The sequence below is a fragment of the Nerophis lumbriciformis genome, linkage group LG29, assembly GCF_033978685.3.
Source record: "Nerophis lumbriciformis linkage group LG29, RoL_Nlum_v2.1, whole genome shotgun sequence".
Classification (NCBI taxonomy): Eukaryota; Metazoa; Chordata; class Actinopteri; order Syngnathiformes; family Syngnathidae; genus Nerophis; species Nerophis lumbriciformis.
Window position 1 is genome coordinate 16,306,197 of NC_084576.2, and position 15,884 is coordinate 16,322,080.

Sequence of the window (15,884 nt, forward strand, 5' to 3'; positions counted from 1 at the left end):
TGTATATATATATATATATATATATGTATATATATATATATATATATATGTATATATATATATATATATATGTATATATATATATATATATATATGTATATATATATATATATATATATATGTATGTATATATATATATATATATATATATATATATATATATATATATATATATTAGGGCTGCAACTAACGATTAATTTGATAATCGATTAATCTGTCGATTATTACTTCGATTAATCGATTAATAATCGGATAAAAGAGACAAACTAAATTTCTATCCTTTCCAGTATTTTATTGAAAAAAAAACCCAGCATACTGGCACCATACTTATTTTGATTATTGTTCAGTGTTTCCCACACATTCATTTATTTGTGGCGGCCCGCCACGAAAGAATTATGTCCACCACAAATGGATTTTTCGGCTTTTGACTCGCTCGACCGCTCATAAAAGCAATGGGACTGTCTGTGAATGTTGCTTGTAGTTACACCTCCGGTGCAGTAGGTGGCGGTATGCATTGTAACTCCGCCAATAGCACTTAATTCACCTGGTGGGCCAGAAGAAGAAAAAGAAGAGGGACGGACGGACGGGACCAAAATACTCGCCGGCTACTTTTCATAATGATGGCGCTTCCTACGTTTCTACCTCAAACGTCCAAAAGCTGCTGAAAGCCTTGATCCAGGATGCCATGGGGAAAAAAACTTAAATGGTGCCTTTTGGCTATAGTTAACAGCTTGGTGGCTCATAGCTGGCTAGCTAACGCTTGCTAGCGTGGTAGCATTGCTTCTTTTTTACAGGTGTTATAGGTAGATAGGTTATAGCTGCATCGCTCGCGGCTCGTCATATATTTAACGTTAATCCGCGATTTCACCGAGCGTTTCACTGACGGTTTCTCGTGACACTGCTTCATTAACACCGCCGCTGTTTGACTCGGTCACCTGTTTTCATACCGACGAGCTAACGTGTCCAGGTTATAACCCTGTTGTCAATAAACACACGTGGACTGAAGCTAAAATGTCCACTGTCCACTGCAGCATGTGAATGCAATGAAAAGAATAAAATCTGAGCCAACCAGCTGTTAAAATGTTGTCCAGGTTAATGTTTTGGCCATTAAAGGCCGTTCATTTCAAGATTTCAACTGTGATCGGGCTTTAAACAGGTGGCTGACCTGTTCAGATGAGTGTAACTGCTACTGGTCAAATAATGTGAAATAGCATTTAATTTTACATGTATGCAATGCCATTTAAATGCAATTATAGATAATAATAATAATAATAATAATAAATACTGTGTAGTGTTGTAAATAGTCAACGGGAAGGATTCTAGTAAGATATAAGCCATGAGCACTACACAGCCAGAAAAAAACCTAGGCAGGACAAGTAAAAATATTGGGGCAAGTAGATTTGAGAAGTCAGGCAAGTAGAAAAAAACCTTAACGTTGAACCCTGCATGTGTTGAGCTGCTGCCGCTTAAGGTTAGACGGCACTGTACATAGAGCGCTTCTTCTCGTTAGTAATAAATTCTAATGTTGGATGTTCACTCCTTCACACAGATGAGTATAGAAAAATATTTTCAACGGCCGAAAAGGGCTGTACTTGGAAAGGAGGTAGGCCTACAGTCCGGACCACAGGTGCGACCTGTTCAGCAGCAGCAGCAGGAGGAGGAGGAGGAGGAGGAGGAGGAGGTTGACTGACTGTGGCAGGACACCTCTGCCTCTGTTTCACTTCATGTTGCTGGTAAATAATATGGTTGTAGTAGTAGGCTAAAGTTAAATAATTTAGTATTCACTCATTAAAGGGGCAGAGCTTTAAGAGACATTTTAGCTTTTATATTTTATAAGATATATTTTTTGTAAGAACCACAATTAATAAATATATTTCAGTGAATCACTAATTGTTCAAATCTGTATATAAATATGTACATAAAATGTTGTAATTATATTCCAACTCCGCGTTCTTCTTGGTCATCGCCGCTGCCCCCCCCACCCCCCACACCACCACAAATAGATGCCTGTCCTGTGGGAAACACTGTTGTTTCTCAGCTGTTTGTACATGTTGCAATTTATAAATAAAGGTTTATTAATTTTTTTAATTTTTTTTAAATACATTAAAAAAATTGCCTCTGCGCATGCGCAAAGCATAGATCCAACGAATCGATGACTAAATTAATCGCCAACTATTTTTATAATCGATTTTAATCGATTTAATCGATTAGTTGTTGCAGCCCTAATATATATATATATATATATATATATATATATATATATATATATATATATATATATATATATATATATATATATATGCGGCTTATAGTCCAATGAGGCAAATTTAGTGGGTGTGGCCTGCATGCCGGTGCGCTCTATAGTCCAGAGAATACAGTAAACAAAAAAAAAAAAAATGGCTTCAACCTTCAAAACAAAAAAATAAATCAACAATTTCTGTGGATTTTTTATCATCAAAATGAGGAAGTTAGGATTAATGGCTAAAATAAACACATTTTGTCGTGCACAGCTTTTCAAAGTGAGGTTTGAAACATGATACTGTTCCCCGGGGTCACATGTGCACCACGACGCTCCTCAGGGCAGCCGAAGACAATTAGATGATCCGATACTTTTTTCCCCCTTGTATCTCGCATCCATTTGATTAGGCGGAAAATGCCACCCCGCCAGCCACTTTTTCCCCACATATCCTCTTCATGTTGCGCGAGGACACGCCGCAAAAAAACCCCAGACGGGCAGATGAGTGTTTTCACGCCGCTGCAGAAGGATTGATTCCAGCTTTTTCCGGCCGAGCATCAAACGCACAGCGAGACAAAGCGACGCTCTGTGCGAATCAGGCGGCGCATCAGCGGCCCATGGCACAGTCGCGGCGAGGCCTTGCCCGCTTGTAATTGGAGTGCAAATTTGCGGCGCGGGTTTGAGCGTCTTGACAGCCAACGTGCGACGATTTGACAGAAGTACAATCTGTTCGCGGATGACGTTTCGGTTCCTCGTGCTGGAATTGCAACATGCTGTGAAGTCCGGATTTGGTCCCCCCCCCCCCTTTCAGGCTAGTTGTGTATGTGAATGGACTGACAGATGTGTGAAGTGACACACAGACATGATGTAGTCGTACTGCTCGGTCTGGACCTGGACATTGACCGATATATTGTCACAAAAGTTACTGCCAATAAACATTATTATGGTTTAACTAAGCACTAATGCAGTTCTCCTCAAATAGTGGGGCGGGACCCCACTGGGGGGGGGGGGTGTGGGGGGTGCCATGCACATGTGACCCCGGGGAACAGTATCATGTTTCAAAACTCACTTTGAAAAGCTGCGCACGACGTGTTTATTTTAGCCATTGATCCTAACTTCCTAATTTTGATGATAAAAAATCCACAGAAATTGTTGATTTATTTTTGTTTTGAAGGTTGAAGCCATTTTTTGTTTTTTTTTGTTTACTGTATTCTCTGGACTATAGAGCGCACCGGCATGCAGGCCGCACCCACTAAATTTGCCTCATCGGACTATAAGCCGCATATATATTTATATATATATATCCATCCATCCATTTTCTACCGCTTATTCCCTTTGGAGTCGCGGGGGGCGCTGGAGCCTATCTCAGCTACAATCGGGCGGAAGGCGGGGTACATATATATATATATGTATATATATATATATATATATATATATATTAGGGCTGCAACAACTAATCGATTAAATCGATAAAAATCGATTATAAAAATAGTTGGCGATTAATTTAGTCATCGATTCGTTGGATCTATGCTATGCGCATGCGCAGAGGCAATTTTTTTTTTTTTTTTTTTTTTTTTTTTAAATAATTATTTATAAACAGCAACATGTACAAACAGCTGAGAAACAATAATCAAAACAAGTATGGTGGCAGTATTCAGTTTTTTTTCAATAAAATACTGGAAAGGATAGAAATGTTGTTTGTCTCTTTTATCCGATTATTAATCGATTAATCGAAATAATAATCGACAGATTAATCGATTATCAAATTAATCGTTAGTTGCAGCCCTAATATATATATATATATATATATATATATATATATATATATATATATATATATATATATATATATATATATATATATATATACGTTGTAAAATGAGTTATTTACTCAGAAAGATTCTGTATATGTTTATTTACAGACCTTAACGGTGCCTGTAACACGGCAGTAAAACGGCTGATCAAACAAAACAGAGGTCGTCGTCATGGACCCACTAGCTGCGGAAGCTAGCGCTCCAATCAGCTAAACAGACTCGATAACTCCACGGTGACGTTTTGGTGAATTTACTAAGGAATTTTTGAAACTGAAACAATACAAAAAGAATGCCCTTGTAAATGAATAATACTAACACGGACACTCGTAAACGTGTTAGGATATTAGCTAATGCTAGCAACGCTAGCTTCATTACATTACGATAGCACGTACAAATATGCATGAAAACACTCCTACAGACATCACACATGGGACGGTTTTGTAAGTATGAATAGTTGTAGTTATATTGTAAAACTTACAAACGTTGATTGGAGTGATGAATGAGGAATACATACAAGTAGAACGCTATGGGCGGCTAGAAGACAGAACAACACTTCTACTTCCTGTTAAGGCGCTAAACGGAAAGACAACGCAACATCTGCAGTAAGCGAACTCGTCCAAAAAGATGGCGCCATAGCAAAAACATTAACACACCTTTTCAGTGTGTTTGCTTGTTTGCATTATGGCCGTCAGCGGAGAAAAATGCATAAATTAGCCGCACCGTATTTAAAGCGTAGGAAAAAAGCGGCTCATAGTCCAAACTATACGGTAATAACTTTTTTGTATTTTTTTGTTTGATGTCGGTAAAAAAAAAAGATAATACGAAAAAAAAGTATATATATATATATATGTATATATATATATATATATATATATATATATATATATATATATATATAATTTTTTCCGGAAAAAAAAAGATAATATGAAAAAAAACAATTTTCAAAAATAGATTAAGCAAATAAATAAAAAATAAAAAATTTAAAAATTTAAATAAATAAATACAAAATAAATAAATTAATTAATTAATTTAAAAAAAAATATATATATATATATACATATATATATATATATATATATAAATATATATTTTTGTAATCTATTTTTGAAAAAAATAAAATAAAAAATATATATATATAGATTTTTTTTTAAATAATTTTTTATTATTATTATTTTTTAATTTTTAATTTTTGTTTCAAAAATAGATTAAAAAAAAATATATATATATATATATATTAAAAAAAAAATAAAAAAAATAAAAATATATATATATATATATGCATGTTTTTTGTATTATTTTTTATTTTTTCAAAAATAGATTAAAAAAAAAAAAAAAAAAATATATATATATATATTAAAAAAAAAATCTATTTAAAAACATAATAATAATAATACAAAAAAAAACAAAAAAACAAAAACAAAATATATATATATATATATATATATATATATGTATATATATATATATATGTATGTGTGGGAAAAAAATCACAAGACTATTTCATCTCTACATATATATATATATATATATATATTTTTTTTTTAATCTATTAAATTAGGAATTAGTACAAAGAGGAATCGCAATTTTTTTGGGGCCCATTATTCTGACCACACCCTATAGCAGGCGCCACAAATGTCATTCATTTCCATGGCAAGCATTTAATACCTTAAAAGCGGTTAACTTATTTTTACACTTGTTCAAGATTCCTTGTAAAAATTGCCAGCAACGTTCACAAGAGTGTTATGCTGTGCCGCTGCTCGACCCTGGAACAGACAGATCACTTATATATTTCTATAATTTCCGAAGGGGAAAATGTTAGTAAATATGCAACGGTTTCACTGTATGTCCTACAAGTTTCTCCGCAGTTGCTATGGAAACCAACAGAATACAATAAATGCTAAGTCCAAAAAAAAAAAGTCCCAGGGGAATGACCGTTCCCGCTAACCCTGCACAAACTGTACCGGCGGCGGGGAGGAAGTGCAGCGGCTCCCTGGCGTCATACTGCAAGAAAGGTACTGAGGCTGACTTGTGCCTGAGCACTGAGGAGCCATTGTACGGACCCCCGCCTCCCTGATAAACTCACACTACACTCTTACTTTCATCCCCCTCCCAGGCAGCACCTCAGTATGGATACGTAGCACACGTGAAAGGGCGATTCATGCAGAGAGGGACCACCTGTCCCTCTCTTTTTTTTTTTTAGCAAATGCCAACACTCTTAGGGTGCAGACGTGGGAAGAAAAATGCATCAGAAGAAAAGAGATGCTGATCAAGTTTGCAGCAACGTGGACGAGATCAATGAGGGGTAACCATGACCACTTACCTCCATGACCGGGGCCGGCCAGGCTCAGCAGGGTCAGGACGGCGCCCACCAGGGCAAACTGCGGGGCTCTCATGTTTTAGTGCTGCAAGTTAAGTCCTCCGTTCTCTCTCTCTGCTTCAAGACGCTCCATTCACCGGGGCCTGAATGACTTTCCACTTTTAGGGGACCTTCTACACAGGATACTCCTCTATGCAAAAGGGGGCCGGGTCGGGCCGGGCCTGGGGAGGGGACCGGGAGAGAGAGAGCGACGCCCTCTCTCAACCCAACCCTGACACCCCACCCCTGCGCCAGCACCAGTCCTTTCAAACACTCTTATTACGCACATGTTCCGAGACTGAAGAATCACATCCTGTCTGGCTTTCTTGCCCTCCTTGCTTACATTAGAGTATGAGAGCCACACTTGCAACAGTCAGAATCCACTCGAGTCAAAGACCAGTCATTTTTTCCCGTAGGAAACAATGTAAATAGAAACAATCTGTTCCAGGGTCAAACTGTGGCCATCGTATGATATGAATTAGGGTTGTACAGTATAATACCGTGATAATAATGAATCATATTCGGTACTATACCGAACTCTAAAAAGTACCGGTCCGCCAATAACGTATCGAGTCGATACTACTGTGATTACATCATTATTTGTTGTCGTCACACAATCTTTTGTACTTTTAAAAAATTCATATAATGTTTATAAACTCAGGAAATACATCCCTGCACACATGAGGACTTTAAATATGACCAATGTATGATCCTGTAACAACTTGGTATCGGATCGATACCTACATGTGTGGTATCATCCAAAACGAATGTTAAGCATCCAAACAACAGAAGAATAAGTGATTATTACATTTGAACAGAAGTGTAGATAGAACACCAGATATTATCAGTAAATGAACAAGTAGATTAATAATAAATTTTCCCAGTTTGTCCCTCATAATGTTGACAAAATAATAGAATGATAAATTACACAATTTGCTACTGCATATGTCAGCACACTAATTATGTGCCTTTGTTTGCTTACTTACTAATAAAAGACAAGTTGTCTTGTATGTTCACTATTTTATTTAAGGACAAACTTGCAATAAGAAAAATATGTTTAATGTGCCGTAAATTGTTTTGTTAAAATAAAGCCAATAATGCAATTTTTTGTGGTCCCCCTTTATTTAAAAAGTATCAAAAAGTACCGAAAAGTATCAAAATAATTATGGTACCGGTACCAAAATCGGGACAACACTAATATGAACTGTGCTGGCTATGTTTTATTTGGGATTGTAGCATTAGTAGCTGTTATCAAACCACAAGTTACCTTTTAATAAAAGCACTTTCATGACAAATGATGATGGTAATTAGCTATGGATAATTAACTATTCGCTTATAGTAGGACAGCAATTGACAAAAATACAGATAATTTAATAAAACATGTATTTCCATTAATTAATAGTTATTTCTTATCTATTTTTATCATACATTTTATAGTACAATTCATACATTTACATTATGCATTTCAGATGTCAAAAATTACTCGGGATGCGTACCATTCACACACTACTGAAATGCTCTCACACACACTACTGAAACGCTCTAACTCACACTACTGAAACACTCTCACACACTACTGAAATACTCTCACATACACCACTGAAACGCTCTCATACGCACTACTGAAATGCTCTCACACACTACTGAAATGCTCTTACTGTATAAACAGAAGTGAAACATTCTTACTGTATGTACAAAAGTGAAACAGTCTTATACACACTACTGAAACTGAGAGCGTTTCATTCGTGTGTAAGAGAATCAGTTTCCAGTTGTTTATGGGAGTGTTTCAGTAGTGTGAATGAGAGTGTTTCAGTCGTGTATGTTAGAGGTAATTCTGAACAATGTCCCTAACGGGCCCACTTTCTTATCTATTTTTATGATATATACCCGTCAATTCTGTCTATTTCATGGCTGGCTCACAGCGTGGACACTTCGTGATCAGATACGACCGACAGACGATTCTGGATGTGGATAGATCGGGCCGTTATAGGCTGAAAGATGCGGGTACTTTCGACCTCCTCGCTAGCATGGGGATTCTTCGCTGGCTACATCCAGCGGCCTCTGAAGCAGCGGAGTTAAGTGCCAGCGGGGACCGTCAACGGAAGACACGTAAGCGGTGTGAGCGGAAGCAGAAGCGGGGATGCCGAGCGGGGCTAACAACAAAGCGAAAGGCTAATCCTCAAAGAAGCGCTAGTCCGGGTGAGAAGTTTGTTAAAATAGAACTAGCCAGCGCCAGGCTGGATAATACCTGCACACATAGCAACTATTTTAGAACAATACACAACTCAAAATTTTTTTTTTCTGTGTCAGAAGTAGACATGCACTCTACTGAGGTGGCAAGTTATGATGCGTTCGGTTTATCACAACATCAAGCAAACAATCGGAAAATTCCCGTCATATCAATTCCTAGATATGGTCGAAATTATTTAAAGTGCACTACACATAATAAACACAACATTATTAATATTGCTACTACGGATAATTTCAACAAAAACTCCTCAAAACAGCCCACTACCTATAATATGGGCTTCTTAAACATAAGATCATTATCTTCCAAAACGCTATTAGTTAATGAGGTCATTAGAGACAATAATCTTGACGTTATTGGTCTCGCCGAGACCTGCTTCAAACCAGACGATTTCTTTGCGCTGGGTGAGGCGTCTCCTCCTGGCTATGCGGGAGCGCATATTGCCCGTCCCATTAAAAGGGGTGGGGGAGTTGCACTCATACACAATAAAAACTTTAATCTTACCCCGAACCTAAATAATAAATATAACTCGTTTGAGATGCTTACTATGAGGTTTGTCACACCGCTGCCTCTCCACCTGGCTGTTATCTACCGCCCCCCAGGACCCAATTCGGACTTCATCAGTGAATTTTCAGAGTTCGTTGCTGATTTAGTGACGCACGCCGACAATATAATCATAATGGGGGACTTTAATATCCATATGAATACCCCATCGGACCCTCAGTGCATGGCGCTCCAGACTATAATTGATAGCTGTGGTCTTACACAAATAATAAATGAACCTACGCATCGCAACGGAAATACGATAGATCTAGTGCTGGTCAGGGGTGTCACCACCTCCAAAGTTACGATACTCCCGTATACTAAAGTAATGTCCGATCATTACCTTATAAAATTTGAAGTTCTGACTCATTGTCAACAAACTAATAATAATAACTACTATAGCAGCCGCAACATTAATGCTGCCACAACGATGACTCTTGCTGGCCTACTGCCTTCGGTAATGGCACCATTCCCAAATTATGTCGGCTCTATTGATAACCTCACTAACAACTTTAACGACGCCCTGCGCGACACCATTGATAGTATAGCACCGCTAAAGCTTAAAAGAGCCCCTAAAAGGCGCACCCCATGGTTTACAGAAGAAACTAGAGCCCATAAATTATCATGTAGAAAGCTGGAACGCAAATGGCGCGCTACTAAACTTGAGGTTTTCCATCAAGCATGGAGTGATAGTTTAATAACTTATAAACACATGCTTACCCTAGCTAAAGCTAAATATTACTCAAATCTCATCCACCTCAACAAAAATGATCCGAAATTTTTGTTTAGTACAGTAGCATCGCTAACCCAACAAGGGACTCCTCCCAGTAGCTCCACCCACTCAGCAGATGATTTTATGAATTTCTTTAATAAGAAAATTGAACTCATTAGAAAGGAGATTAAAGACAATGCATCGCAGCTACAACTGAGTTCTATTAACACAGATAGGACTGTATCTACGAAGGATACCGCCCTCCAAAATAGTTTCTCTCTCTTTGATGAAATAACACTAGAGGAATTGTTAAGATGTGTCAATGGGACAAAACAAACAACATGTTTACTTGACCCATTTCCTGGGAAACTTATTAAGGAGCTTTTTGTATTATTAGGTCCATCAGTGCTAAATATTATAAACTTATCACTTTCCTCTGGCACTGTTCCACTAGCATTCAAAAAAGCGGTTATTCATCCTTTGCTCAAAAGACCTAACCTCGATCCTGACCTCATGGTAAACTACCGGCCGGTGTCCCACCTTCCGTTTATCTCGAAAATCCTCGAAAAAATTGTCGCACAGCAGCTAAATGAACACTTAGTGTCTAACAATCTCTGTGAACCTTTTCAATCCGGTTTCAGGGCAAATCACTCTACGGAGACAGCCCTCGCAAAAATGACTAATGATCTACTGCTAACGATGGATTCTGATGCGTCATCTATGTTGCTGCTTCTTGATCTTAGCGCTGCTTTCGATACCGTCGATCATAACATTTTATTAGAGCGTATCAAAACACGTATTGGTATGTCAGACTTAGCCTTGTCGTGGTTTAACTCTTATCTTACTGACAGGATGCAGTGCGTCTCCCATAACAATGTGACCTCGGACTATGTTAAGGTAACGTGCGGAGTCCCCCAAGGTTCGGTTCTTGGCCCTGCACTCTTTAGTATTTACATGTTGCCGCTAGGCGACATCATACGCAAATACGGTGTTAGCTTTCATTGCTATGCTGATGACACCCAACTCTACATGCCCCTAAAGCTGACCAACACGCCGGATTGTAGTCAGCTGGAGGCGTGTCTTAATGAAATTAAACAATGGATGTCCGCTAACTTCTTGCAACTCAACACTAAGAAAACGGAAATGCTGATTATCGGTCCTGCTAAACACCGACATTTATTTGATAATACCACCTTAACATTTGACAACCAAACAATTACACAAAGCGAATCAGTAAAGAATCTGGGTATTATCTTCGACCCAACTCTCTCCTTTGAGTCACACATTAAGAGTGTTACTAAAACGGCCTTCTTTCATCTCCGTAATATCGCTAAAATTCGTTCCATTTTGTCCACTAGCGACGCTGAGATCATTATTCATGCGTTCGTTACGTCTCGTCTCGATTACTGTAACGTATTATTTTCGGGTCTCCCTATGTCTAGCATTAAAAGATTACAGTTGGTACAAAATGCGGCTGCTAGACTTTTGACAAGAACAAGAAAGTTTGATCATATTACGCCTATACTGGCTCACCTGCACTGGCTTCCTGTGCACTTAAGATGCGACTTTAAGGTTTTACTACTTACGTATAAAATACTACACGGTCTAGCTCCAGCCTATCTTGCCGATTGTATTGTACCATATGTCCCGGCAAGAAATCTGCGTTCAAAGAACTCCGGCTTATTAGTGATTCCCAGAGCCCAAAAAAAGTCTGCGGGCTGTAGAGCGTTTTCTATTCAGGCTCCAGCACTATGGAATGCCCTCCCGGTAACAGTTAGAGATGCTACCTCAGTAGAAACATTTAAGTCCCATCTCAAAACTCATTTGTATACTCTAGCCTTTGAATAGCCCCCCTTTTTTTTAGACCAGTTGATCTGCCGTTTCTTTTCTTTTCTCCTCTGCTCCCCCCTATCCCTTGTGGTTGGGGAGACACACAGATCCGGTGGCCATGGATGGGGTGCTGGCTGTCCGGGGTCGGAACCCGGGGTGGACTGCTTGCCTGTATATCGGTTGGGAACATCTCTGCGCTGCTGACCCGTCTCTGCTCGGGATGGTTTCCTGCTGACCCCACTGTGGACTGGACTCTTACTGTTATGCTGGATCCACTATGGACTGGACTCTCACAATATTATGTTAGACCCACTCGACATCCATTGCATTCGGTCTCCCTAGAGGGGGGGGGGGGGGGGGGGGGTTACCCACATATGTGGTCCTCTCCAAGGTTTCTCATAGTCATTCACATCGACGTCCCACTGGGGTGAGTTTTTCCTTGCCCTTATGTGGGCTATACCGAGGATGTCGTTGTGGCTTGTGTAGCCCTTTGAGACACTTGTGATTTAGGGTTATATAAATAAACATTGATTGATTGATTGACTACTGAAATGCCCTCATACATACAAGTGAAACGCTCTTACTGTATATACAGAGGTGAAACGGTCTTATACACACTACTGAAACTGACAGCGTTTCATTCGTGTGAGAGAATCAGTTTTCAGTTGTTTATGGGAGAGTGTTTGAGTAGTGTGTGTTAGAGGTAATTCTGAACAATGTCCCTAACGGGCCCGCGTTCTTATCTATTTTTATGATATATTTTATAGTACAATTCATAAATTTACATTATGCATTTCAGATGGCAAATATTACTGAGGGTGCGTACCATTCACACACTACTGAACTACTCTCACACACACTACTGAAATGTTCTCACAGACATCACTGAAACGCTCTCATACACACTACTGAAAGGCTCTCACACACTACTGAAACGCTCACACCACTGAAACGCTCTCATTCACACTACTGAAAGGCTCTCTCACACTACTGAAACACTCTCACAGACACCACTGAAACGCTCTCACACACACCACTGTGTGTGTGAGAGAATCAGTTTTCAGTTGTTTATGTGAGAGTGTGTCAGTAGTGTGTATGAGAGCATTTCAGTCATGTATGTTAGAGGTACAATGAACAATGTTCCTAATGGGCGCGCGTTCTTATCTCTTTTTATGATATATTTTTATAGTACAATTCATAAATTTACATTATGCATTTTAGATGGCAAAAATTACTCGGAGTGCGTACAATTCACACACTATTGAAATGCTCTCACACACACTACTGAGATGCTCTCACAAATACTACTGAAACGCTCTTTCACACTACTGAAACGCTCTCACACACTACGCTCTCACACACTACTGAAACACTCTCACAGACACCAGTGAAACGCTCTCATACGCACTACTGAAACGCTCTTTCACACTACTGAAACGCTCTCACACACTACTGAAACACTCTCACAGACACCACTGAAACACTCTCATACGCACTACTGAAACGCTCTCACACACTACTGAAACACTCTTACAGACACCACTGAAATGCTCTCACACACACCACTGAAACGCTCTCACACACACACACTACTGAAACGCTTTCATTCGCACCACTGAAACGCTCTTTTGCACGACTGAAACACTCTCACACACTACTGAAACACTCTCACAACACCACTGAAACTCTCATATGCACTATTGAAACGCTCTCACACACTACTGAAACTCTCACAGACACCACTGAAACGCTCTCATACGCACTATTGAAACGCTCTCACACACCACTGAAATGCTCTCACACTACTGAAATGCTCACACACACACTACTTAAACGCTCTCACACACTACTGAAACACTCTCACAGACACCACTGAAACACTCTCATACGCACTACTGAAACACTCTCACAGACATCACTGAAACACTCTCATACGCACTACTGAAATGCTCTCACGCTACTGAAAAGCCCTCATACACACAAGTGAAACACTCTTACTGTATACAGTATATAGAAGTGAAACGGTCTTATACACACTACTGAAACTGAGAGTGTTTCATTCTTGTGTGTGAGAGAATCAGTTTTCAGTTGTTTATGTGAGAGTGTTTGAGTAGTGTGTATGAGAGCATTTCAGTCATGTATGTTAGAGGCAGAGGTGTGGACTCGAGTCACATGACTTGGACTCGAGTCATGAATTTGATGACTTTAGACTCGACTTGACAAAATGTAAAAAGACTTGCAACTCGACTTAGACTTTAACAACAATGACTTGTGACTTCACTTGGACTTGAGCCTTTTGAATTGACATGACTTGACATGACTTGCTACTTTCCCCAAAACCCAAAGATGAAAAAGTTATTCGGGAGCGCTCCGTATTTTTCATTGTGTACTTGTCTATCAGCGTTGCGTGTGTCAGCTGGTGTGGTCTCAGTACAACAGCCAATCAAATTAGATCTACTTTGTTTTCATCACACAGCATTCATCCAATAAAATTGCAGGACAACCAACGAAGAAGACATGTCCAAACCACACGCCAGTGAACAAAAAATGATACCTAAAATAATTTCGTTTGGGTATAAAAATTACGAGGTGGTCAACACAAAACGGTTTGCAGTATGCAACACATGCGGTTCGAAAATGACTGATGGAGAGGCAACAACTTCCAACTTCGTCCGGCATTTGAAGTTGCACAAAGAACGGTAAGTTTTGAATGTAAGATAACGTTTATTGGCTAAGTAACGTGACTTTTATTTGCTGTGTAGTTAAATCAGTGAGGCTGTAAACTCACTGCTAACGTTATAACGTTATTGCAAACACGGGAATCTGTTGCAGTTCACTACCTTAATTCATACTTTTTGTTCAGTGATTTTTTTTTAAGCAGGGTTACGTTAGTCAATATATCACACGTAACGTTAGACGGCGGTCAGCAGCACCGCGTATTTTAGCCACCTAAAAAAAGACAAAAATAGTAAAATAAAGGTAAAATAAATATTACGCCCCCATCGTGCACAAATGACTGACAGACTCTTGGCTAATTTGGTCTTTTGCAAATGCAATGCAGCATAGGGCCCTGACATATAAAAAGTACAACTTTTTTGTTATGTTCACGTATATGTCATGTTTTTTCAATGTTAACACTTTTGTACAAATAAGTACATTTGCACTTTATTTTTTAATGTGTTTGTTCTGTAAAGGAATGAGTTAATGTTTAAAATGACTGGTTAATAGTGCTATTATAAAGTGCAATGTCAGCACAATTTTCTTTCCTGCAATTAAAATGCACTTGTATTAATAAATAAATACAGCGTTTGAAAAGCATACACAATCTGTGTTAATATATTAGTCTGTGGTTAAAAGGACTTGAAAGGACTCGAAACTCAAAATGCAGGACTTAGGACTTGACTTGAGACTTTCCAGTCTTGACTTTGGACTTGACTCGGGGCTTGCCTGTCTTGACTCGGGACTTGACTCGGACTTGAGGGCAAAGACTTGAGACTTACTTGTGACTTGCAAAACAATGACTTGGTCCCACCTCTGGTTAGAGGTAATTCTGAACAATGTCCCTAACAGGCCCTCATATGCTTGCCTGATGTCGCTAAAATAATGTTTGTAGATACATTTTCACAACATGAACGTCTAGTTTGCTAGAAGCTGCAGCCTGTTTAATGTTTTAACATCTTTATTCTTGATCATGGGACCTTAAAATAAAGAAGAGAGAAAATGGAGGCTGAGGTCCTCCAATGCCCAAACTGTACTCTGACTCGCCACAGTGGGAGAGGTGGGGTACTTCAACCCACACAGTACCCAACCAGTACTTTTCTGTGTGTTAATAAATATTTGTTGTTTTGGATGATAACATCCAATTTTTTATTGCAACCGATTTTGAGAACCGCTGTCCTGCTGTTGTATCATATTTAATTATGACATTTCTGAATCTCATCCTCAGTTACAAGTCCAAGACGTTAGATGGCAGTAGTGTATAGTTTATGGTGTGTTGGCTCGTCAGTTCAGTCTTTGCTGTCTAGTCTTTAGTTGTGCTCTAAAAGGTGTTGATACTGTAAATATTGTACTTATTGCGCACCAGTTGTTTGATTTTAATGTGTATCTTAGTTGTAGTTTTCCTTAACCAAATGTAGAATCGCTAA

General features: G+C 38.8%; 1 protein-coding gene across 1 annotated transcript in view; it reads right to left on the minus strand.

Moving 5' to 3' along the window:
* cspg4 (chondroitin sulfate proteoglycan 4) overlaps window positions 1–6,504 on the minus strand; it is a 162,881-nt gene extending 156,377 nt beyond the window's left edge. Inside the window, exon 1 of the mRNA XM_061924899.2 lies at window positions 6,371–6,504. Coding sequence (XP_061780883.2) covers window positions 6,371–6,443 — 73 coding nt within the window. The 5' untranslated portion in view covers window positions 6,444–6,504. The remainder of the gene's footprint in view (window positions 1–6,370) is intronic.
* Between the last annotated feature and the right edge of the window lie 9,380 nt (window positions 6,505–15,884).